A 23,038-nucleotide genomic window follows, 5' to 3' on the forward strand; every position below is an offset into this window, starting at 1 on the left:
AAGGCCGATTTCTAACGATAACTCTCTGTCACTCGTGCAGTACTGTGAAGAAGGTTGTGTTTCCTCGTCGTCAATCCTTCAGGTCTCTCTTTCTTTCTCTCTCTCTTTTTTTTTTTTTGTGTTTCCAAATCAAGCAATGATAATATTTTGTTTGCTGTCCTGTTTTCTCTATTTTGGCTTGGCTACTAGTCTTCCTGACTTCATTGGAAATCTTGGCAATTGGTTTCTCGTTTAGCTTGCTCTGCAATCTATCTTAGTAACGTGGGAACCAAATTTGAAACTTGAAAGCTTCCCAGATACAACTTAAATAAACTCCAAAACTCCACATCATATAAGTTGAAGATGATGCTGGTAGAGATCCCAGAAACTCTTTTTCGAAAATGGATTTAGGGTCTTTTATTTATTATATCTCAGCAAAACTAGCCCATCATTTTGTAACCAACCACATAGGTCCGGTCATCGTCATCCGGGTGACCCGACCACCCGAATTGCAGCAAGCGTACAACCATTCGAAGAACCGGCGGCTCTGCTGTACGCGATGGTGAAACCATGAAAGGAGTAGTTTCGTGTCAAATACACAAATGGTGCACAAATATCATTGCAAGGTGTATTTGAATAGTTTGTGTACCGTTTTAAGTTATATGTTCTCTTAATTATGTATCAGCATGAGCTCTTTCTTCGTAGAGTACCAAGAGTATATTCATGGCAGTAGAGTTTTGATGTTAATTCTTTGCATTGAATATTAAAGGGAATCTGTAGCGGCAGTTAAGACGATCTTTAGGCACGGTCTTTTATCTTTGAATAGGTGTGTGCGGAGCCTGAGGGGCAATTAAAAGTGTCATAGAATAGAGCAAGGCTGCTGGGTGCTTGGTAGAGTAGCGGCTATTGGTTGCAATTCATCGTTTTACACCCCTTTCCTTTCTGTATTTCTATATGTTAGTTGAAAAGAGACATTAGCTCTCACTATGCGTTGAGCTGGGTTTTGATTAATTTCTTCAAGTTGCATGAACTCTTCTGCGTCGTTGTTGAGTTGAGTTGTTCTGTAGCGTTATTGCTCGATAGGTCCTCTTCGATTAGCTTCATTATAGTATTTAGTTATATGCAGTAATGAATCTTCTCACTAATCAATCTAGAATTGTTCGTGAGGTCCTCTTCGATTAGCTTCATTATAGTATTTGGTTATATTCAGTAATGAATCTTCTCACTAATCAATCTAGAATTGTTCGTGAGGGTGTATTTTATTTTCATAATGTCAGCAGATTTAATTCAGTGAAGCAAAAAAATTTCTTCTTAGCTAGGTTTGGGAGAAGCACAAGAAATATGGCTTTGACAAACTTCATACTGACAGTGGCGGGTGTGAGTGCTGTAGTTCTTTTATTGAGGAGTGATGTGAAACAGTCAGCTACCATATTTAGGCGGAACGTCAAACATATCCGCAAGTGGCTTGAAGAAGAATCCAAGTATGTCCTTCAGTTTTTCTTTTATGAATTATTCTCTCTTAACAAATTTGTTGATATATTTGCAAACTAGATTCAATTTTAATTCAATCTGTATGGTTCAGCTTTATGTGCTATTGACGTTTTTAAAATTGATTATGTTTGTGATTTTCTGGGCATTGCTAGACCTGGATACCAGATGTTTTTATATTTTGATTGGATGAAGTTTATCATCAAAGCATAGTTCTAATTTATTCTCTCCTGTTGTTTGAAAAGTTGGGGTAGTAAGTTAGCAAATTGAACTTTTGAAAATGGTTTTTCTTGTTAGAGATTTAGTTGAAGGGATTTTGAAGTGGTTAATTTTCCAGGTCCTGGGTCACCATGGCATCTTGATGATGATTTTCATTCTTTTTTCATATGTTTTGCTCTTTCTCTTTGGCATTAGGGTAGTCTCATTTTTTTGGTTCAATTGATGCATTAGTGATTGTATACAATCAGAACTAAGGTGCGAGCAGATTAGACCCCAATTTTCAGTAACTCCATCTTTGTCTCATGAAAAATTTGCCAAGATTTTTTTTTTTTTTGGCGACAATATGGCAATATCAATTTGCTGTCAAGTGGTTAGGTCAGTTCAAAAGACTGGTTTGTCAAACCTGGGCTCTCAACGTCTGTCACTTGAGTATGATCTTAAAGACTAGAGGAACTGTGATTTAATATTTTCTCTGCCTTTTGTCTTCTTTATTTAGAGGTCTCTTGCATCCAAAGAGATGCATTATATGACTCCATAAATTATCTCTCTCAGGGCAGTCCCGAAGGAACTTGAAACAAAGGTTCCGCCGAAGGATGTTCCCAAGGAGGACAAACACTAGTATGGACATGGGCACCCCGAGTGGTTCGCAGGAGTTTTAGTTATTTTGGGATCAGTCTTTGGATTTTATGTTCATAAATTGCTTATCATGCTTTTCCTAGTAGTTTTGGGTTTTTAGATATACTGATTGTAACTAGTAACTACCGCGGGAGCTATATTTTCCTAATCTGAGGTACCCTTCTCTAGGCAAGCTTATCTTTGGAAGAGTGATATCCATGGTTTTGCCACAAATTGTATGCCATCTCCAGTGCACAAGATTTTTATTTTCCAAGATTTGCTTGGTTCTGCAGTAAACTTTCTCCCCAGTTCTAGCTGCATGTAGTTATGTGATTGGTATTGGCAATAAAATATCGAGTTACATGAGGCACCAAGTGACGTGTTTGCTCTGGTTTTTTTTTTTTTTTGTTGGTCTGATACGTGTTTGCTCTGGTTATCCAACTTCTTTTCTGTTAATAGAATAGCATGATCTCAACTGCTTGAACAAACTTGTTGAAACTCTCCTCGTAGGAAAATCAAATCGTCTGATTTTGAAATAGTCTGATATCGAAGCCAATCAGACTATTCTTTTGGTGTGCAATTGAGTAGTCTGATTTTGAAATCTCTGTGCACCAATTTCCCTACCTTCTTTTGGCCTTGACGAGTAGGCTATCTGGAAGATCTGGCTCCGGTCGGTCGAGAAATTATCGAAATTTTCTGTAAATTTAAGAATTACTCGTGTGTTTTTACTAGAGTTTATTTTTGAGCTAGCTTACTCTAATTTATGGTCCTCGTGGGGTTGGTTTGGTACTTGATTTCTTAGCTTAATCCGGAAGTGTCTTAATCCCACACGCCACACCATGTGAAATCGCAAGCACGCAAACAGATGAACATACACCAACGACAATAATATTGCCATATGATTTCATGCCCATTTGGTGAACTACCCTTGTAAGGAAACCCATCAGGCTCAACCCCCAGCCAACCACCTTAATTAAGACCCTTCAGTAAATCCCTTGGCCTCCAGGCTCATAGCATTATATTACCCATCAGGCTCTCATCCATCCTCTGAATCTGAAATTAATCAAGGCCAATTTGCTTAGACCTCACCACAGAAATGGCTCTTGTGGAAGACAAGCGCGCAGGGGCTGAGATTGTGCATGGAGCTCAAGAGTGCTGCCAACAGTCCATAGATCTCTTGGAAGAGCTGGGATTTCCCAAAGGTGTTCTTCCCCTGCAAGACCTGGTGGAGTGTGGAAGGGTGAAGGAAACTGGGTTTGTGTGGATGAAGCAGAAGGCGCCATACGAGCACTTCTTCGTTGGGTCGAACACGCGTGTGAGCTACGCGACTGAGGTGACTGCGTATGTGGAGAAGGGCAGGATGAAGAAGATGACTGGGATCAAGAGCAAGCAGGTGTTTCTTTGGGTGCCTATTAGTGAGATGATCATGGAAGAGCCAGCAACCAAGAAGATCACTTTCAATACTCCAATGGGGCTTGGAAGGACTTTTCCGGTCACGGCTTTCATGACCGAGGAGGAGAAGCAGAAGTATCTGGAGAATAGTAATGAGTAAACTTGGGATGTCGAGTATGTTATGGTGGTTAATCTCGACTTTGAGTATTCGGAATCCAAATCGGCAGTCTATGCAGACATAATGTGTTAGATTTTCCTACTTTTAATCTGAATCCATGATTCTATGAAATTCAGGTATTGATTTGTTAAGTATTTAGACTTCTTAAAAAATTAAAATTGTATTATTTCAATAAAAAATGAGCTACAAGTCTCGAACATACTTCATCTCCACGAAAAATAGAGAAGGAAGATTGAGTTTTTGGTTCTTGTGAACTGATCAGATTGCAATTTGGTGCAATATCAGACTATCACTGATACTACTTCGCAATTTTAGAATTCTCTTTTTTATTATTATTATTATTTTAGAGCAACGGAAGACTAATCCATTTATCGAAATCATGAAGACCTCACTCGGTCAAGCATGAAGAGTACAAGCACCCCTCATATTATAATGCAAGCTCACAAAGAGTACTAAATCCAAAAGAAATCTATACGTCAAAACTAAAATCCTAAAGGAACTACTGAAAAAGAAAATGCAGAATTTAAAAAAAAAAACTCCCTAATCCTACACTGCCCTAAAATGGAACCAATGTCCTGAACATCTTGATGCCTAAGACCCTTTTGGTGTACGTCGCAACATTCAACACACCCACAACAACATTCAAGGAACAGATGCAGGACAAAGAGAATGTCCGACCACTCCAAGAAGGCCCAAATCCAAACGAAGTTGAGAAAATAGGGGAATTGGACTAAGAGGCCCAATTCGCTAGACTGCATCGCTACAGCCCATGAAGGCAGAGGCCCAAAGACCCACTGCCCAAACCCTACGTTCCCAACCCGCCGACCGAATCTAGAGCCTCCAAGAAGCCATCTGCCACTGCCTTGTCAATCCGATTAAGGCTGGGTTGGGTTCGGTACCGGAGCCGCAGGCCCAAAACCACATACCATACCAAACTAGTTTGGTACATAAAATGGACAACCATTACCGGCCACAAAAGTCGATATACCAAGGGACTCGGTTGGCATCGGTTGGTTAGGCCTCCAACCGAGTTTATGCTTGGGCCAGAATCTCCTACGACCCAACTATAATTTTAAAAGGCCCAAACCTGCTTTGTACCTGAAAAACATGAAAGTCAACAAGATCATCCTCTACCACACAAAGCTTCAATTTCAAGCTATAGCTTTCATTTGATACCAAAACCACTTTTAAAGCAACAACAATTTAACACTCATCACATCAACCTAAAACCTCATTCTTTCTCCCCGTTCTCCCATTTCTTCTTATCAACCAAATTGAATTAACACCAAATCAGATAGCACACAGTTCAACAACAAAAACCTAAAATGCATGCACTAGAATCAAACCCAAAAACAAAAAATTCTCCAAAAACCCAACAGACCCAGATCTACGAATCACACAAAACAAACAAAAGCATTGAAATTGGAAGTAAAACAAAATAAGCAAACATCAGCGCAACTATAAAATGCAGGTCGTACTCACCAGCAATAGGAAATCTGGGAATGAATCGAATGAATTTGATGTGAAATGAATCGAATGGTTCGATTGAAGGAGATGATGTCCAGGTTTTGGCTCAGGCGATGCCGCGATGTGCTCGAACTCCTCGAGGAGAGGATGAGAGAGTTTGAGAGGGTCACAGCCTTAGACGGCTGGGCTCGGTTCGACAAAGAGAGAGAGAGAGACTGAGGGATTCTGATCCCTTTAGGATTTGTAAAGTTTAAGTTTAATCTAACGGTTGTTATTTAATATCAAATAAAATTATTGAAAATCAACGCCTCTGATTGATAAATATAAATAAATATTATATCATATATTGGTACGGTATACTGTATTTCTCTAAAAATCAGTACCAATACCGTACCATTTACTCCCTCTCGATTCGGTAATACCGTACCAATACTTCGGTTACCGATCAATTTGGTTCGGGATGGATGTGGTTGGTTGGTTTGTCTCGGTTGAAATTGCCAGCCCTAAATCCGTTGGCCTCCCTTGGTAGGGGGCCATAGCAACCATCTCGCCGCCGACCAAACCTGCTCGCTGCAATAGTCTGGCTCAGCCAACACAAAACCAAAAGTCTTATCCAACAGCCCGAAAAATAATCTCTAGCAGACGTCTCCGACTGCCCTCCTCCTCTAGACCCCGAGTGCCTATCGTCTACCGCCTCCTCGTCGACCCTGAAGCAGCCTCAAAACAAAACTGGGTGCGTTTACAAATCCAAAGCAAGATCTGAACCTTCAACTTTCTTTTCCGGCCAAACCACCTCGGCAAGCAAGAAGGAGGTGAACCTCGTCCTACTAACACTTGCAACGCTGGAGCGCCTTGCTGCAGACGGGATTGGAGTTCCTCCGCACTGATACGCGAAACCTAGAGGGTTTCGGTATCGCTACGGAGAAACAAGAGCCCCCACATTTCCGTCCCAACTACAATTCTCTTTATTTTAATTACTATATTACTTATATAAATAGTCAACTTATTAGGAAATTTGCTTACAAAACGCTCGTCCAACCTACCATTGCGTTATGGACCATAACTTGATAAGCAACACTTTTATTCTCTTGTTTCATAACGACAAACAAAATCAACATCATAAATAGGTTGATATACACAAAGCCAAACATCATAGGCATTACGGATATACATCGTAAGCATTACTGATATACACAAAACCAAAATTGTGAAATCTAAACACAAAATGACCAACAACTAGGGGCCAACAAATAGTGCATTTCCCAAAAATGAAAAACCAATTTTCTTACATGTTTCATAGTTTCTATACCACATTTCAATAGGTGCTATACCGCACATCCCAGCAATAATGCACCGGATTTAATAACCACCCAAGTCAAAGTCCTCGTTTGGTATCTTACACCAAATAGTCCACTCCAATCCACCAAGTCACCAACTAATGGCCAGAGTCTCCTTGGGCTTCTCACCTCCATTATCCTACTTCTGCCAAGTGGCTCACCTCCACAGGCTGACTCTCCCATCCGCCTTTCACGTTAGCTCAACCGCCGCACCCGTAGCCCACCCCCACCCTTCCCTCGAAATCCTGGACAGTCCCAAAGAAGCATTCTTTCCCGCCCTTCCTTCCTTGACCTGACCCTACAACCCGTTTCCCGTCTTCGCCTGGAACTGCCACGTCGAGACCATCTTCGCCGCCTTCTTCCAGTCCACCCCGGACATTAGGCTCCGCCGCGAGTGCCTCTTTACAAAAGATGACAGCTCAGTCTCTCTTGACTAGGTCCCAAGTGACAACCGCATCCTGCCCACCGATTCTCCCCTCCTCATTCTCCTGGCTTGTAATTTCAATTCTATCTGAAATAAAAAAGATGAAAGCTTTGACTAAAAAATTGAGTCTTTTTCTTTAGGTGATGTAAATGATGCAGCCTGGTTTAACCGGAGGAAGGATTCGTATGTGAGGCACATGCTGATTAGAGCTAGAGATAGTGGATGGCAGGTTGTGGTGTTCAACAGCCGGGGTTGTGGTGCTAGCCCTGTAACCACTCCAAAGTGCAAAAAAACTTAGATATTAGAAGGTATGGCATCATTGCTGCTACTCCCTCTTTCTCTAACATTTGGGGGTACGTACTTTCTTGACCCCATCGGTTGGCCATGCATGTTGAGGATTGCGCTGGGCTCACTAATTGCCTTTTGCAATACTTCCCTGGCTTGATACAAGTCAGTCTTCTACATGGCGACTTGTGTAGCTAAGCTAGATCCTTCATTGAGAATAGCAGCCACCTTAGAAGCAATATTTGTCGTCTGGGCGGCATGGGCATCTATCATACCTACGAGCTGTTCGTGGTGTTCTTTGGCTTGGCTTACCATGTCTTCTATGCGACCGCTGGACTTCAGCATATCTCACCCGATTTGCCTGACTATGTTGTAGGTAGCCCGTTTTGTTGCGGCAAAATCCCTGCTCGTTTTATCCCAGAATGCGGTATTATTGGTCAACATGATGGCCAACTGCTCCTCTATGCTCGCATCTTTTGGAATGGGGGTAGGTATGAAGACATCAGTTGTTGTGTCATCCAAATCAATGTAGATGTCGATACAAATATCACTGACCTCCCTAGGTTAGGTGGTGGCAGGGTTATCGCTCCTAGGAGCAGGCTAAAGGCCTCCTCCCTGCTCAGGATTCGTCATCTCTGATGATGGTGGGCTGATAGAAAATCTTCTCGTAACTTGCTCTTCAAAAAGACCTCGACAATCCACACAAGAGTGCGGCTTGTAACTGGAGGTCTTATACTTTGAGTAGTTGATGTAAACCTCCTGGTAAGGTTTACTACTTGACTTCCCAATGGTGATGGACTCGAAGACACTTTATTGAAAATGTCCCACTGGGCGTGCCAAAATGTTTGGCTCCAGTTTTACTTGGTCAACAGTCTCTTTTGAGTGATGTAGTGATTGCGCGGGCGTGCCAACACCATGGAGTGTAGTCATCAGGGATGTCCCTTGACCTGACTTCTTTTCAAGCGACTGTGGACAAAGCACCAGCCTCGTCACGGAGTTCTTTTCTATGCCTCGTGAGTGAGGACTTTTGTCTGGTCTCTTCGTATCACCATATCACCAAATCGATACTCAATATCATATATTGAGCAGAGCAATTACTGGGAAGTAGGAGAGAAGCAGGGGTTTTGCTAAAGCATGACTTTAACTTCACTAGTTCGCTAGGGTGTTACCCTTGCTTCGTTGGTTCAACTGATGTTGATGGCAGGTTGCTCCGAGGGAGGCTTTTCCTGAAGTGTGGCCACTGGTGCTAAAGCGTATCTTTAGCTTCGCGAGGTTGCAAGGGATAGGTTGGCTGTTTCAACCGAAGTTGAGGGATAGCTTGGCTGTTTCAATCAAAGTTGAGGGATAGGTTGCTCGGGAGAGACTTTGATAATCTGTAGAGATTAATTCATTGATTCATTGTCCTTGTTTTTTCACTTTAGCCCAGGATATAGGCCATTCTGAGAATTCCCGATCTCCACAAAGGTAAAAGTATTACATTCTGGGCCATAGGTATTGGCCCTGAAATAAATTACCTTGGGAATCTTGGCAGCCGCTATAGATAGATAATTGTTAATTATCTGTCAGTCTGGATATAACTAAAATATAGGTAAAGCCGACTGCTTATTGGATGCTAACAGTTGGAATATGCTATTTTAACATATCCTCACGAGTGTTCCACAATGGTGGCGCACTTATATAGTCATGATGATATATTCCTGCTTCTCTGCAATTAAAGGCGTTGTCCAGTTTAGCACACCTAGCACACTCCCTCAATTGCGCAAGAAAACCCTCGTTGTCGACTTTCCTGACTCCCACGTGCATAGAGAATCTTAATGATTACTCAGGGAGGCCTGTGCAAAATGGGCTTTCTATGGGCCTTCTCCGATATCTATCTAAAATCATGTAATTTGGGCCGCTGACAATGGCCCGCTATGCTTAATCCATTAAAGGATTTTGTCAAAAGTACTTTTTGGGCTCAAACAGTACGGTGCCTCCTTTTCTTATACACCATACAGTACGTATGATTATCAGACATACGATGTTGTTTCAATTTGTCTTGAAAAAAGTGGTCTACATTTCTAAATAATGGCTCTAATGAGATTAGAGAATTCAAAAAATGAGCGGAAATTTGGCTATATTTAAATAAAATTGGCCAAATTTGAGAGAAAGAATTGTTTTTGCTGAAAAATAACATACCTAGATTTCGACATATCCAAATAGTGACCCAAACACGCTTGAATCTAATTTAAAGTTAGCTTCGTACTCGATCGACATGCTTGAAGCTAAGTTTAAATGATGAGGTTATATATCTAAAATAAGAATGTGTACAATTGTCCATAATTATCAATAACTAATTTCGAGTCTTCTGACCTTTAACTTGGATCTTCAAATAACCAACTTATAAACTTGTTTCAAAATGTTAGGCTTTCGGCTATGGTTAAGACATCAGGAATAAATAGAAACCCAACATCAAAGCTTAGGCATGCCTCAAAAGTTTCTTTGCAGCAGCTGCAAAATGAAACCCAACATCTTAGTGAATGACAAAACTAGAGATTATTCCATCATCATCATTACTTCAAAAAGCTTAACAAGGTTTTGTAGTTTTTTTTTTTTATGACAAAAATTACAACAAGGTTTTATAGTTGAGGCCAAACAGATCACATTTTGAGCAAAACTGATCAGGGTTGGTTCAAGTTAAATGTTGACCGCACCAGATTTGGTCAAAATGGAAGAATTGGTTGTGGAGGTGTAATTAGATGCAGTAATGGAGATTGGGTGCATGGTTTTGCAGCTAATATTGGCGTTGGTCAAATTCTCGAAGCTGAAATGTGGGGTGTCTACCTTGGTTTGCAAATTGCTTCAGGGATAGGCAATAAAAATCTTATCGTTGAGTGCGACTCTGAAACTCTGATTAACATGTTCCATAGTACCAGCTGCGACTTCCATCCTCTTGGAGCTTTTATTTGCAGTTGCAAACTCCTCTTAGATTCTTTTGATGGATCAAGGATTATACACATTTATAGAGAGAAGAATATGTTCGCAGATTGCCTTGCAAAATTTAGTCTTTCTTTGGACCTTGGATATCATCTTTTTGCTGAAGTGCCGCATGCTGCTGTCTCTTCCATATTAGATAATCTGAATGGTACTTCTTGGCCACGTGCTATTTGTATTCACCCTAGGGTTAGCTAGCTTTCTTCATTGCTGGGTTTTTTGCCCCCTTTCCACCAAAAAACAAAAACGGATCACATTTTATGATTTTGCCTCGAAAACTGAAAACCGATTTAGTTAAGAAATAACCGTTGACCAGAAGACCTCATGGTCAACCACGTGTCCTTCCCCCCATTGGTGCGTTGCCTGGCCTACGTAATAGTTTCTCCCCCATTTAGGTCCCGTTGTTTGATTAGCTTTGTGCTTTACCAATTGGCAATTTGGTTGAAAACCTCTCATCTTTGCTTCTTTCTTCCGCTTCTCTCAACTTTTGCTTGTAGCTGAGCCCACCTGAGGCTCAGATTACCAACAACATTGCATAATGGGAAACGCCTTTAGGCTTCTTTACGGTCATTGCTGCAAGCCCACCACCACAGACTCCGATTCTCTTGGCCCCCACGGCGTTTCCGCCGCCACTGTCGGCGTTTCGGCTCTCGCCCACGATCTCTTCCACTTTGAAAACACCGCCCAGGTACGTTTCCGAAACGTTTCGGCTATACAAGCTTAAATTTGAGTGAGAATATTGTACACACATGCATAGTGATATATCAAGTTTCTGCCTTTCTGGGTTTTGTTAATGTTGATCCCAATCAAGTAAAGTTGACTTTTTTTTTTAATTTATTTTTTATTTTTCGTGACTGTGATTAAGGTCCCAGAAGGACTGAATCAGCATGTAGTTTCATCCAAGAAAGCTCAAGCTAACTGGTGAGTGATGATCAAAATCTATGTCATTAGTTTAGAAAAATGAGAGAGAGAAAATTGATTTTCAAAGATTTGATCTTTATGTGTCTGAATTTCGAAATGTGTGAAGGTATAGAAAACTAGTTGAGAGCTGGCGAGAAGCGAGGCCGCCACCAATAACAGCTGAAGAAGCAGCTAGGCTTGTTATTCAAACCCTCAAGAATCACCAAAAGGCTGATGTTGAGGTACATTTTAGAAGCATTGCTGTTAGAATGTTCGGCTTGTTGTATGATGGTAATTACTGTGATGGAATTTAGTGACATAGAAATGTTTTTGTGATTGTTTTGGCTATAGGGATTATTGGCTTTCTATGGTCTCCCTCTTCCTCATACACTGGTCCAACTTTCGGCTGGGGTCCCAACTTCATTGCCTCAAGGAGTAAAGTTTGAATTCCAGACACTACCGGTAATAAATACACTACTGGTTATTTGCTTTCTTAGTACTCATTTTCGGCTAGACCAAGTGTTTTTGAACTAGTTCTGATGGGTGAATCATTTTTTATGAAACCACAGATTGATGCAAAAGCAGTTCAAGATGGCGATTCAGTGACAGTCTATGTAAGTACAGCAGATCCCAGGGAGTCATCATGTGTTCCGAGCGAGGTACAGATGGCGGCCATCCAAAGATCAAAAGCTCGCGAGAAGAAGAATTATACCAAGGCAGATGCACTTCACAAAAAGATCACTGACGCTGGATACCGGTTGGATATTCATATGCCTCTTAATAAAACTCTTTTAATTGGTCATTTGGATTTACTACCATGTAGATTTCAGAAGAAAGGTTGTCAAAATTGCTTTTGACTCTCCATTCAGGGTATTGCAATTTCAAAACGAGGATGTCCTTGCACGAAAGTATAGGATTCGACTGAGGTGAGATTATCAGCTTATAGGAGTTCAACTAGCTGCAGGTTTTTCTTCTAGAGAAAGTTAATTTATTATAAGATAAAACAGGGGTATAGATGCACCAGAGGGTAAAATGCCTTATGGAAAAGAAGCCAGAGATGAGCTGGTTAAGCTTCTTCAGGGAAAGTGTTTGAGGGTCCTTGTCTATGGGTTAGATCGTTATGGCCGTGTTGTAGGTGACATATATAGCAATGGCATATTTGCACAGGTACTATATGATACCTAATAGGAATCTATCTCTTCTTTATCCTATTATCAAGTCTTCTAATCTATCTCTTTTCCTTCTCAACTAGGAAGTTATGCTGAAGAAGGGTTGTGCATGGCATTACACAGCCTATGACCAACGCCCGGAACTTGCAAAAGTGAGTAATATCATATTACTATATGTACTAGCATTCTACCAAAGTCACATATTATGATAAAATTGTAAAGTAATCTACCATCTGAGAGTATTTATGTTTAACATTGAAAGAAAAGCACTTCAAGAACAAACCCTTCCAAGTTTTATGTGTTACTTCCACTTACAAAAATTTATATCCATCTATCAAACATATCAGTGGGAGAGAGAAGCTCGAGTGAAGCGAGTTGGGTTATGGGTTTCATCAAACCCTGAGAAGCCATGGGAATGGAGAAAAGATAGACGTGAAGGCAGATGATCAATTACTGACAATTGTAACTTATCCAAACCACGTCTACGGACGTCTGAATGGAAAAATTACAAAGACACGAGATTATGTCTTTAGTGCTGGATGGAAGGTCTGGTGAAGAATATCTTTTGTAGTATATGCAAGTGTTGTAAGAGTAATATCCATCTCAGTGGGTGTACAAAGTTACAAACAATGAACTGTATCTAGAGTGAGTTGTGTATGTGAGTTGTGTATTCCTGCCTGCCTGATAGTCTTTCAGTGTATTTGAATTGTAGAATGCTCTGTACCTAATTTTCTTTGCAATATTAGTACCAGAGAAAAAGATACATTCTCATAAATAAAACAATGCGCTAACCTTCTTATGCATAGCACTGCATTCTGATAGGGTAATATATTAGTACTAGAGAAGAATGCATAGCACTGCATTCTGATAGGTAATATATTAGTACTAGAGAAGAAGACTAATGGAGTTTACAGATTCTCGCAATAAAGGTTCATTCCCCTTTATATGCGATACACTCGGTTTGTTTCGATTGAAAAATACAAAACATATATGTTTGATCTTTTTTCTTTTTATAATTACGAGAGACCATTTGTTGAGGACTTGATTATATTTGTCATGCCAAGCTACACTCATTTTCATTGGCTAGTTGACGATTGAAAAAGCATTATATTTGAAAGCTTTTTCTTGTGCTTTACTACATTGCTACAAAAATCAAACACTTCTGAGAAGTGAATACAATTTTTTGGTGGAAGCTCAATTCTAAACATCTATATGCGGTCCATATGCGATTGATTCACATACAAAACAAGCTGACAAGAGATTTTTATTCAAGGTGCCAGCAAACTTTTATTAGGCTGGAGCAGTGGTCCAATCAAAGTTGTGCTATTTGATTTATTAGTTTTCTCCAATATCACACCATCACACCGAATGTAAATATTAACCATATGAAAAGTTGTTTCACCAGTGAAAATTAATAAGTTGTACTGCCTTTGACAGAATTATTGTATATACAAAAGTGTAATTTATATGTAAGTTGAGGCGCCGATAAAATCATCTTTCACGCTAATTCCATTTTTCAGTGAATTAACATGGTAGTGTTCCCCAATGAAAATACAAATTTCATGATTTATGCTAACAGATGAAGCATGTTGACAAGCCCACAGGTTGAGGTTTGCAGATGGCGAAATAGTGACAATCATGTTAGTAATCACAGCAGATCCCAAAGAGTCATCCTGTGTTCTGGGTTCCGAGCGAGGTAAAACTAAAGAGGAAATCTCTACTGGTAAAGTATACAATTACTGAACATCATGGACATTCTTCTCATCTCTTCAAGTATCATGCTGACGATTCAAGCAGGCTGAGAGGATCACCTCATTCTTAGCCTCTTAGGTACATGAAGGTGAACCAACACTGTATAACCTAGAGGCTGCTCTTCTTGAAGTGTCCAAAACCATTGCCATCAGTACAGTTCTACATCTGGAGAAGATATCCCCTGCCCTCAAAACCAACATTACATTATCTTACCTGATATGCTTTGAGATTTATTCGAATCACGTTTATGTGAATTGCAGAACGATCTGCATTACTCTTTGCTGTCTAGTTTTATTTTAGTAAGAGTTAATAACATAATGTCGCAGGAAAACATTTACTACACATTTCTATAGAAATTCCTTCCCATTTAATCTAGCAGCTAATTTCTTGGTGACCAGAATGTGATACCCCTTAATACAAAGGCTTCATGTAACTCCACAAAACTAGGTTCTTATACAGCTATAATAAGAACTACAACTCTTAATTTGTCATTATAGATTTCAGAACTTATTCACTTGCAAGTTGCATTAAAGGCATAACTTCATATAGATAACCAAAATACTTGCTTATGCAAAGTAAGGGTAGATATCAATTCTTATATTGCTGAGTTAGCAAGATCACATCAAAATCAAACCACAAAGCTTCTACATTAACAGTAGGAACGAAAGAAATTTAACCCAACCTCAAATGTAATTTCGAAACGAAAGTGTAGTTGGCCTTTACTTTGCATCCTCTTCCAATTCATCCGAGTCGGAATCACTTGCGTGGTAACCTATCAGAGAACAACAAAAGATCAATTTAAACATGTCACAACTCACAACCAACCAATGATGCAACCAGAGAGAAGGAGACAGAGTCTACCTGGTTGCTTCTCGCTTACTTTCCAAACCGATCTTCGACTTCTTGAAGCTCTACTGATCCAAGCATGTCCCTAATATACAGATAAATCACTACCATCTTCAGAATGCACAATTCACAATTTCAGAACATGAAAAGTGGACTTCCTAACCATGATAACTTATAGTCTCATCTGCTCACAAAACACGAAAAGCCTAAAACTATCAAATGCTTCATTGCACTGAATCATACACTTAGCAATCCACATTCTCTAAACTCAAATACTAAATAACCATAATCATGTATCCAATCCTTGCATAAATTTCCCGGTTACCACATCAAGCACCCAGTTTCCTATACGAAAATAGACTACTTATAAGCCAAGAGATAACCAAAAACAAAGAAGCCCAAAAACGAAATGCAGAAAAAGATATGAAATTGAAGCAATCCCAAATCAAAAACCAACCTTTTCTGGGTTTTTCTGAACACCATAGCCACTGTGATACATCTGGCCCACCAAGACCTGCATTGCGGAGTCGCCGCCCTTGGCCTCCTTGAGCGTGTCCTGAAACCACCGCTTGGCGCAGTCCGATACGACCCGGGCCAGCGGGACCCGTCTCTGCTCTTCGGAGCTCTCCATCTTCAGCACGGCTTTCTCCGGGTCGACCCGGAGAATATTACCCGTTTTCGCGGTTTGCGGCGGCGAAACCCGGACTTGGGTCGGGCGTTTCGGGGGGCGCGAGAACTTGTCGGAGGAGATGATTCGGGTCAAGTTTTGGAGCCGGGTCGAGGAAGGAAGTGACTTTCCCATTAAAGGTGGAGTCTTTCTGGGTATTATGGATTGGATTTGTTATCTGGGTTTCATAGAATTAGTGGCTGCGTTTCTGGGATCTTTTGAGTTCTTAACAACCTCCATTATTTTTTCTCCAGTTTGGAGTGGAGACCCAATTATACATTCAGACACGTGAGAAGCTCGTGCGTATGAGGTATATTGGTCTCTCTTTTGATGGACCTGAGTTGGGTTGGGCTTATTGAAATTGACTTCTTTCTTTGTTAACCTACTTTCTTGGGTTTCAAGAAATGACAAAATCCACCATCACCCGAACACCTAGGATTTGCTTGATGAGCCATTGTTTTGGCGTTATTCCCGAGGACTACATGTGGTATTATCAGTGGATTTTTATTGACTGCAGCGGTTTATCTTTGCACGTCATCTAACTGTTTGGGGATACCGTATTGATGAGGGTGACATGGTTGTTTTCAGTGTTGGCGGTGGGAATTTACCGTGACTCTCGGGATTGGTCTTGTTTTGTAACCCTAAAGGATGGGGTATTAAGATGGTTAGGAATTGGGCCTGTTTGGCTCGTGGATGTCATCATTGATGATCGACCCGTAACTCAAGCTATTTTTAGGGAGGATAGTGGAGAACCTATGTTCACACCGATCATTCTCATATTGTGTATTATTAAATAAAATATATTTTTTCATTCTAAAAAATAAAAGTCTCAATTTCATTGCATAAAGCAAGCAAAAGTATTGTCTTATTCCAACAGGCATGTTCTAGGAGGATTATGTCTTGGTTTATTTATCATAATAATTCAACATAGACTTCTTCTGAAAATAGTTTAACTAGTCAAAGCACACGCATTCTGTAATCCATGTAATTATGCTATTATAAAACAGTCTCCACCAAAACGTGGTTAATGCTCTGTTTTCATCCATCATCCTCTTATTTTCTCATGTGTTTCCCTCTTTTAAAGGTGCTAGTCGAAGCTCTTATCTAATTGTGCCTTTCTTATAAGGTTATCAGAAAAAACGTAAGGTTGAATCTTTCTCCGGTGTTCGTTAGTTTTTTTCCTTCATTAGAGGAGAAAACATGCTTATCTTAAGCCATAATTAACAACTCTTTTACCAAAATATGGACAAGATCAAAGTTGTTAAAGTCCCTTTGCCGGCTTAAAGCTTTATAGGACCTTAACTCTCGTACAAGCCGAATCAAAGTCTCACGTCATTAATTCGAAGACTTTTGGTACATGTTGCGGTACTTGTGTCTTGTTGTAATCTAAACACATAATAATATATTAGCAGCTTCTAGATTGAAACTTGAGAAACCTTAATATACAACCTGAAAATCAGAAATACGTAAATAAGTATCCGTACGTGATATGTAACGTGTCCATCTGTACGGTGTTAATTATCTACTAATTTAGAAAAAGAAGACTGCATAATAAGGATTAAGAAACCTACAACTTGTTAATTGACCATTAATTACACATAATTAATCATCCCCCACAATATAAGTACTAGAATTATCGAATACAATAGACACCCAGGGTTCTTCTGTTAATCTCTACACGTAAGATGCGTGTAATATATATATTAGGGCATCTTGTATTTTGATACCTGAACATGTAAAGAAACACATGTCTATAGTGAAAGGTCTGTTGTTATCTGCAAAGAGGTGGAAGGCTGCATAATAATGATTACGAAACTTACAATAACTTGTTAATCAACCATTTCTCAAATAATACTCATAAATATGAGCAATGAAATGATTGAAAATAGTAAACATGTAGTGCAAGTTAATTGACAAAGAATAATCAATAAATAATGACGTGTGAGACTTTGATTAATAAAATAATGACGGTGATATCAACAATCCAAGATAAGACTAATCAGTAATCACTGAATGGATTTGAGTTTAGCTAGACATATGGCATTATACTCTATAATATCCGATAGATTTGTATCGAATATTAGCATCTTACCATAGGACTTTTTCTACTAATTAGATGAGTTTTCAAGTAATATCAATCAATTTCCGTAAGCGATCGATCACTTAATTAACAACGATAATGGCCAAAGAAGTAGTCTTCATCTAATAGGAGCTGTAGATTATCAGCATGGCCCTATCATTTCTTCTCTCTTTTTTTAATTCCGGCCAGTGTCTCAAATTAGTCCATTCGATCTCCAGTTCTCCACGCATGCATGAACCGTAAATAGTTCAAAGTACTGTTAAACCACTACCTTTGTTGGTTTTATTCTCTACTGAATATTATAGGGGAATCGATATGCTGGATGGGTTTCTAATTTTCTATTGGGCGTGCATGGACAATCCTTGTTGGGGTAAAGCAATTGAGAAAGAGTTTGCTTTTCATTACATTTACTGAAATTTTTTGATACTGCTGAGAATTATATGTACAATATATTCAAGGAATCTTTTGAAGATCATTGGAATAAATTCCAATCCAGATCCTTCTTCAAGTGTTGGGTGAAAGGTTCCGAACTGGGTCCGAATCTACCTCACTCCACTCGATCAACTAGGAATATAGGTATAAATCTGTTCTTCAAAAGTCAAAACCCAAGTTTCGATACAAAGAAGTTGAAATATTATCATACAAAGAAGTTTTCCCTACAAGTAAAATTGATGAGTACATGCAGTGAGTAGTGAATCATTCCCTAGATTGCTAAGTCTCCCATGCATATATAACTTTTATTTTTCAAGATATAAAAGGCTAAGGGAAGTGATATTTACACACTCTTTTGTGTTGGAAATTATTAAGCACACAATCTTTATATGTTAATTATGACACAAAAATATGTATGTTTTATAAGATGTTCTATTTATGCTTATTGTAATATGGGGTTCAGGCTTTATGTCCCTCCATGTATTTTATAATTTCATTAATCAAGGCTTGAGGGCAGCCGCACCAACCCTATTTCAATATATATATATATATATATATATATATATATAATGTTTTATATTTTTAAAGAAAAATGGTGTGTGAATATCATCTCCCATGACTAATTAGCTTTACTCATTCACAGAGATGGTGCCATTGCTAGCTTTTATTATTTTATTTCTTTACATCAATTTTTTTTATTCGCTTGATAATTGACAATTACGTCACAATTATAAGCATTGAAATGATTTAAACAATGAGCATATAGGGCAAGTAAATAAGGAATGATCGAATGCAGAAAAGAAAGAAAATATGACAGTGACAAGACTAAAATATGACAGTGACGAGACAAAATTAAAGAACACTAGTCATATTTCTTCAAGAATTGCCGAATTAAAATGTGACTTTTTGTACCAAATAATTGAATGAGTTTTCAATTAAACTATCCAATGTCTTCCGTATTCGATCACTAAACACAGAAATGGCCGAAGTAGTCTTTATCTAATAGGAGATTTAGGTTATCAAATATTGCAGGGCTCTCTCATTATCATTTCCAGCATTTTTTGAATTCCAGCATCGCAAATCAAAAGTCTATTCTAACTCTACGCATGAATTGCAAATAGTGCAAAGTACTATATTTTTGGACCATCACCTTTTGTTGGTTTTATTCTCTACCTAATTGCAAATATATCGATACTCAAATTTGAGGATATACCGATAATATGTTACTAGTAATAAAGACCTGTTGATATGGGTGTTCCTTAGTGGTGGATCTAAGATTCGAAAATGGGGTGGCTACATATTCAAGTGTCAAATTATGTAAGAAGTATAGTGTTGTATTAATGTCGATGGAGGCCGGGAGGCGAGAGTATTTAGAAGAGAACAAGCGGTGACTGATAAGCTATATAAACGAGAGTGAGAAACCTGAGAGAACAAGAAAACGAGGGCTCAATTTCTAATGAATAATGGAATGGACGAAGAGGAGACTGGAGACTAGTCCCTAATTATTTTCGGATGGGCTTCAACATCAAGACGATAACATTTTGATGATACTATATATAGCAAAAAAAAATTCTTCAAAATTTTTGGGCAGGCTTGAGCCCTCCCCATCGACTATGTGGATACGCCAGTCTCATAAACAAAGAATATAACTGCAATATCGGAATTATCGACAAGTATTTCCATCTTTGGCATGATTATTGGAATTGATTCCAATCCAAATCATCTCTCTTGTGTTGGGTACCCGGAAGGTTATAGACTATGTTCAAATCCACCTCACTCCGCCCCAACTCATCTAAAGTGAAAAGCAATTCAAGAATATTACCATATGTGAAGCATATATGTATCAACTATCAATTCCTAACTTTTCCCACATGGAGAAAATAGCTCAAAAAAGAGTAAAATACTATTGTAGAAGCAATCAAATTACTTAATCGATTGTTTATTCAATTTCATTTCAGTAGTATAGGGGAATCTTAGGGAAGTTGAGACTTGAGAGAGACAACCGATTGTAAGTTTGTAACATGAACATTGGTTAAGTTGTATAATTTTCGTAATAGTTGTTGGAGAGGCTTGGATGACGACCATGACCATGACTATCTATTCATGCGTTGCATAGCTCGTAGTTTCTTAAACTAAAAAAACTTTCTTAATCAGATCAAATATCTCCAATTAAAATAACAAAGCTATCTTAGGGCATCATACAATCACGTTCGCTCGAATTTGAGGTCGGTGACAATGAAATCTAATACACAAAACTCTTTGATGCATTGTATCGGGTTAGATTATCAGATCGGGTTTTTCAGGAACAATACGATAGAAATCCCCGAGCATTATTCGGTTGTTGGGGCCGATTATAAGCAATCAAATGGACATAACGTGGTAAGGTCCCAGTCCCACGAAATGATGATATTGAACGATCTGATATGTTACACCGTCCACGTCATCAAAGTTTCCCTCGAAGAACAGTGGACAATGCCAAAACTTACGGAAATTGGACCATTTTGATTTTCCAACCCTATCTATCTCCTCGTTCAAATTCTTATCACTTTGTTTGAGAACCAACCATGGTCACGAGTCAAGTAGTCAACAATCACCACTTGAAGAAAGGATGGTCACTTTGTTTGACAATCTTGACTGTTGCCTGTTGAGTTGCATATGTACACTTCACACGAGCTCTTTCTGGGAAATTCAACCATTTTTTTTGTTCAATTTATGATTACTGATTGAGATGTAAGAGCTTTTTCTTCCTTTGGGACTTGAACTTGGAGACTTGTAAACGGTTGTTGGTTGTATGACTTTTATTTTTGTAGAATTAGATGTGAACCTCATCGTAAAAGATGACTTCTTCAAATTCATTAAAAATTTTGATTGAAAATATATAGGCTTAACTTTCTAGTCAAATTATGATGACGATATTGTTTTATGTGTTACAATATCTTAGAATTTTATATAACCGTATGATAAGAACTACTAATCTTAAGACCGGACTTTATTTTTTGACCACTTATCAAATCAATTGTCTTTAATTTAAAGCTTTCTAATTGACTAGCCAAACCGTGAAACAAATCAAGTAGTACTCATCTTGGTCTTTCGCTGATGCATTTTGCTCTGGCAATTCTCAAATAACTGTTAGTATAGATAATTTTCCTCTTATTAATTAAGGTCATAACTTATTTCCAAAAAAAAAAAAAAATTAAGGATATAACTAGGTGATTAAATTACGGTATCTGAGTTAAATTGCCGACTGTAATTGTAATTAGGTGGTTAATGAAATTTAATTATCGCTAATTATCAGTCCAGATTCATTGTCAATACTAAACTCCAAAGATTATCGAAAACACACGCTTTTATTGCTCGATAAGAATACCTTAACATAGACGCGTCAGGATATGACCAAAAGGCCCTCGACCCCATAGTTCCACCCGACACCAGCACACACACAAACAAACAACAAAACCAAACTAAACGACAACAACCCGAAACCAAACAAACAAATCCTTAACGGGTCTTACATCTCCGTGACCCCAGTAGCTTCAGCTCATCTGCAGGAGCCACCCAGAGCACGACACGTTATCCCCCTCTTTATTTGGATAATAATAACCCCCTATTAAAAAGTAAAAACCACGCGCCACACGAACTGACTTAGATTGCGAGGACCAGACCCGGAACCGACTTCCCGACCCGGTTGGAGCTCTCCCAGACGGAGGGGCAGTGGTACGATGTAATCTCGGACGTCGATTTGGAGAACTTGGATGGGGTGGGTTTGGCGGAGCTGGTGGAGTTCCCGAGGCGGGTGACGGTGAGGGAAGTGTTGAAGTACTCCCTGACCTGGGTGATTATCCCATCCGTGACGGTCCAGGCGTGTACCCAGGAGATCTCCTGCTCTGGGTCACAGCCCTCCACTAGGACGACGGGGCCGACGGAGCAAACAGACTGGGGATGGAACTGAAACGACGCGTCGTTCTTGTTGTCGCAGCCGGTCAGCAGGCGCTTCAAGAACTGGTGGGTCGGCGGACCATGGAACCACCACTCGAGGTCGGCGGCGAGGACGGCGTGCACGGTGGCCACGTCACGGGTGCTCAAGGCGTCATAGAGTTTCAGAACCAGCTGGTGATTGCTGGAATCGGAAGAAGAATCGTCGGTTTCTTGAGATAACGCCAGTTCTAGCCTAAGCCCACGAGGCGGGTGCTCAATATAGAGAGAGAGAGAGAGGAGATTTGAGGAATGGGGGAAGATGAATGTGAAGAGAAGAGAGAGAGAGAGTTGGGGTTTCTGTGTTGCAGATGAGGGTGGCTTTTATAGCCATGTGGAGGGGGTGATGAGGACGATGGGTTTGCAATACGCTGCAGCCGTTTTTACGTTTTTGTCGGTCTTGCCGACCAATGGGAACGGTTGAATTGCTTGTGGAGGAGACGTGGCGTGTTGTGAGTGGTGTCGGTGTAGGGAACGTGTGGGGTGCAGTGCCGTATGGGAATTTTGGGCGCGTGCGAGGAAGGTGAGAAGCGAGGGAGGGGGCGAGGAGAGTGAGGGAGTCAAGCCAACTTTATCTGACGAAATCGACCCCACCATTTAAATCTAATTACTGTAATTTAGGAGGTTTATGATTTTGCTAAGTAGGATTGACTTGATAATCTAATTACTTTACGCTAATGGGTTCCTGGTCAGTAGCCGCTCCTTTTTGGCCGGTCGTGGTCAGTAGCCTTTAACCACTACAAAATCAATGAGTCGCTAGGTCGATTTTCTATTACTGCTTGTTTTAAAGTTAACGATTTTTATGCTTACGATAAAAGTTATACACGAGTCATTCATTTAAGACACGTGTTAAGTTTGATATA

General features: G+C 39.6%; 4 protein-coding genes and 1 long non-coding RNA gene across 6 annotated transcripts; 3 read left to right on the forward strand and 2 right to left on the reverse strand.

The window, feature by feature from the left end:
- Positions 1-106: 106 nt before the first annotated feature.
- LOC112168368 lies at positions 107-2,675 on the forward strand. Its single transcript, XR_005803195.1, has 3 exons — positions 107-1,146; positions 1,231-1,460; positions 2,239-2,675. It is a non-coding gene; the product is annotated as an uncharacterized LOC112168368 (long non-coding RNA).
- Positions 2,676-3,201: 526 nt separating this feature from the next.
- On the forward strand, positions 3,202-4,070 carry LOC112167538. Its single transcript, XM_024304883.2, has one exon. It carries the CDS (start codon positions 3,398-3,400, stop codon positions 3,851-3,853), a length of 456 nt encoding a protein of 151 aa, XP_024160651.1. The 5' UTR covers positions 3,202-3,397; the 3' UTR covers positions 3,854-4,070.
- Positions 4,071-10,767: 6,697 nt separating this feature from the next.
- LOC112173274 (staphylococcal-like nuclease CAN2) lies at positions 10,768-13,104 on the forward strand. The gene is made up of 9 exons (XM_024310879.2): positions 10,768-11,045; positions 11,223-11,278; positions 11,385-11,499; positions 11,609-11,719; positions 11,827-12,014; positions 12,127-12,183; positions 12,265-12,424; positions 12,510-12,578; positions 12,774-13,104. Exons 1-9 carry the CDS (start codon positions 10,896-10,898, stop codon positions 12,870-12,872), a joined length of 1,005 nt encoding a protein of 334 aa, XP_024166647.1. The 5' UTR covers positions 10,768-10,895; the 3' UTR covers positions 12,873-13,104.
- A 788-nt stretch (positions 13,105-13,892) lies between these two features.
- LOC112173828 lies at positions 13,893-15,956 on the reverse strand. Of its 2 annotated transcripts, XM_040510657.1 has the most exons (4): positions 15,482-15,956; positions 15,040-15,109; positions 14,861-14,950; positions 13,893-14,359 (listed from the first exon to the last, which is right to left on the reverse strand). In XM_040510657.1, the coding sequence occupies exons 1-3, from the start codon at positions 15,824-15,826 to the stop codon at positions 14,898-14,900; spliced, it is 468 nt and encodes a 155-aa protein (XP_040366591.1). In that variant the 5' UTR covers positions 15,827-15,956; the 3' UTR covers positions 13,893-14,359; positions 14,861-14,897. The 2 variants fall into 2 exon arrangements, with proteins under 2 accessions (XP_040366591.1, XP_024167606.1); XM_024311838.2 differs by lacking the exon at positions 13,893-14,359 and having other exon boundaries at positions 14,609-14,950.
- A 5,575-nt stretch (positions 15,957-21,531) lies between these two features.
- On the reverse strand, positions 21,532-22,772 carry LOC112171224. Its single transcript, XM_024308438.1, has 2 exons — positions 22,563-22,772; positions 21,532-22,496 (listed from the first exon to the last, which is right to left on the reverse strand). The coding sequence occupies exons 1-2, from the start codon at positions 22,770-22,772 to the stop codon at positions 21,846-21,848; spliced, it is 861 nt and encodes a 286-aa protein (XP_024164206.1). The 3' UTR covers positions 21,532-21,845.
- Between the last annotated feature and the right edge of the window lie 266 nt (positions 22,773-23,038).

The sequence above is a fragment of the Rosa chinensis genome, chromosome 1 (assembly GCF_002994745.2).
Source record: "Rosa chinensis cultivar Old Blush chromosome 1, RchiOBHm-V2, whole genome shotgun sequence".
In the NCBI taxonomy this organism is placed as follows: domain Eukaryota; kingdom Viridiplantae; phylum Streptophyta; class Magnoliopsida; order Rosales; family Rosaceae; genus Rosa; species Rosa chinensis.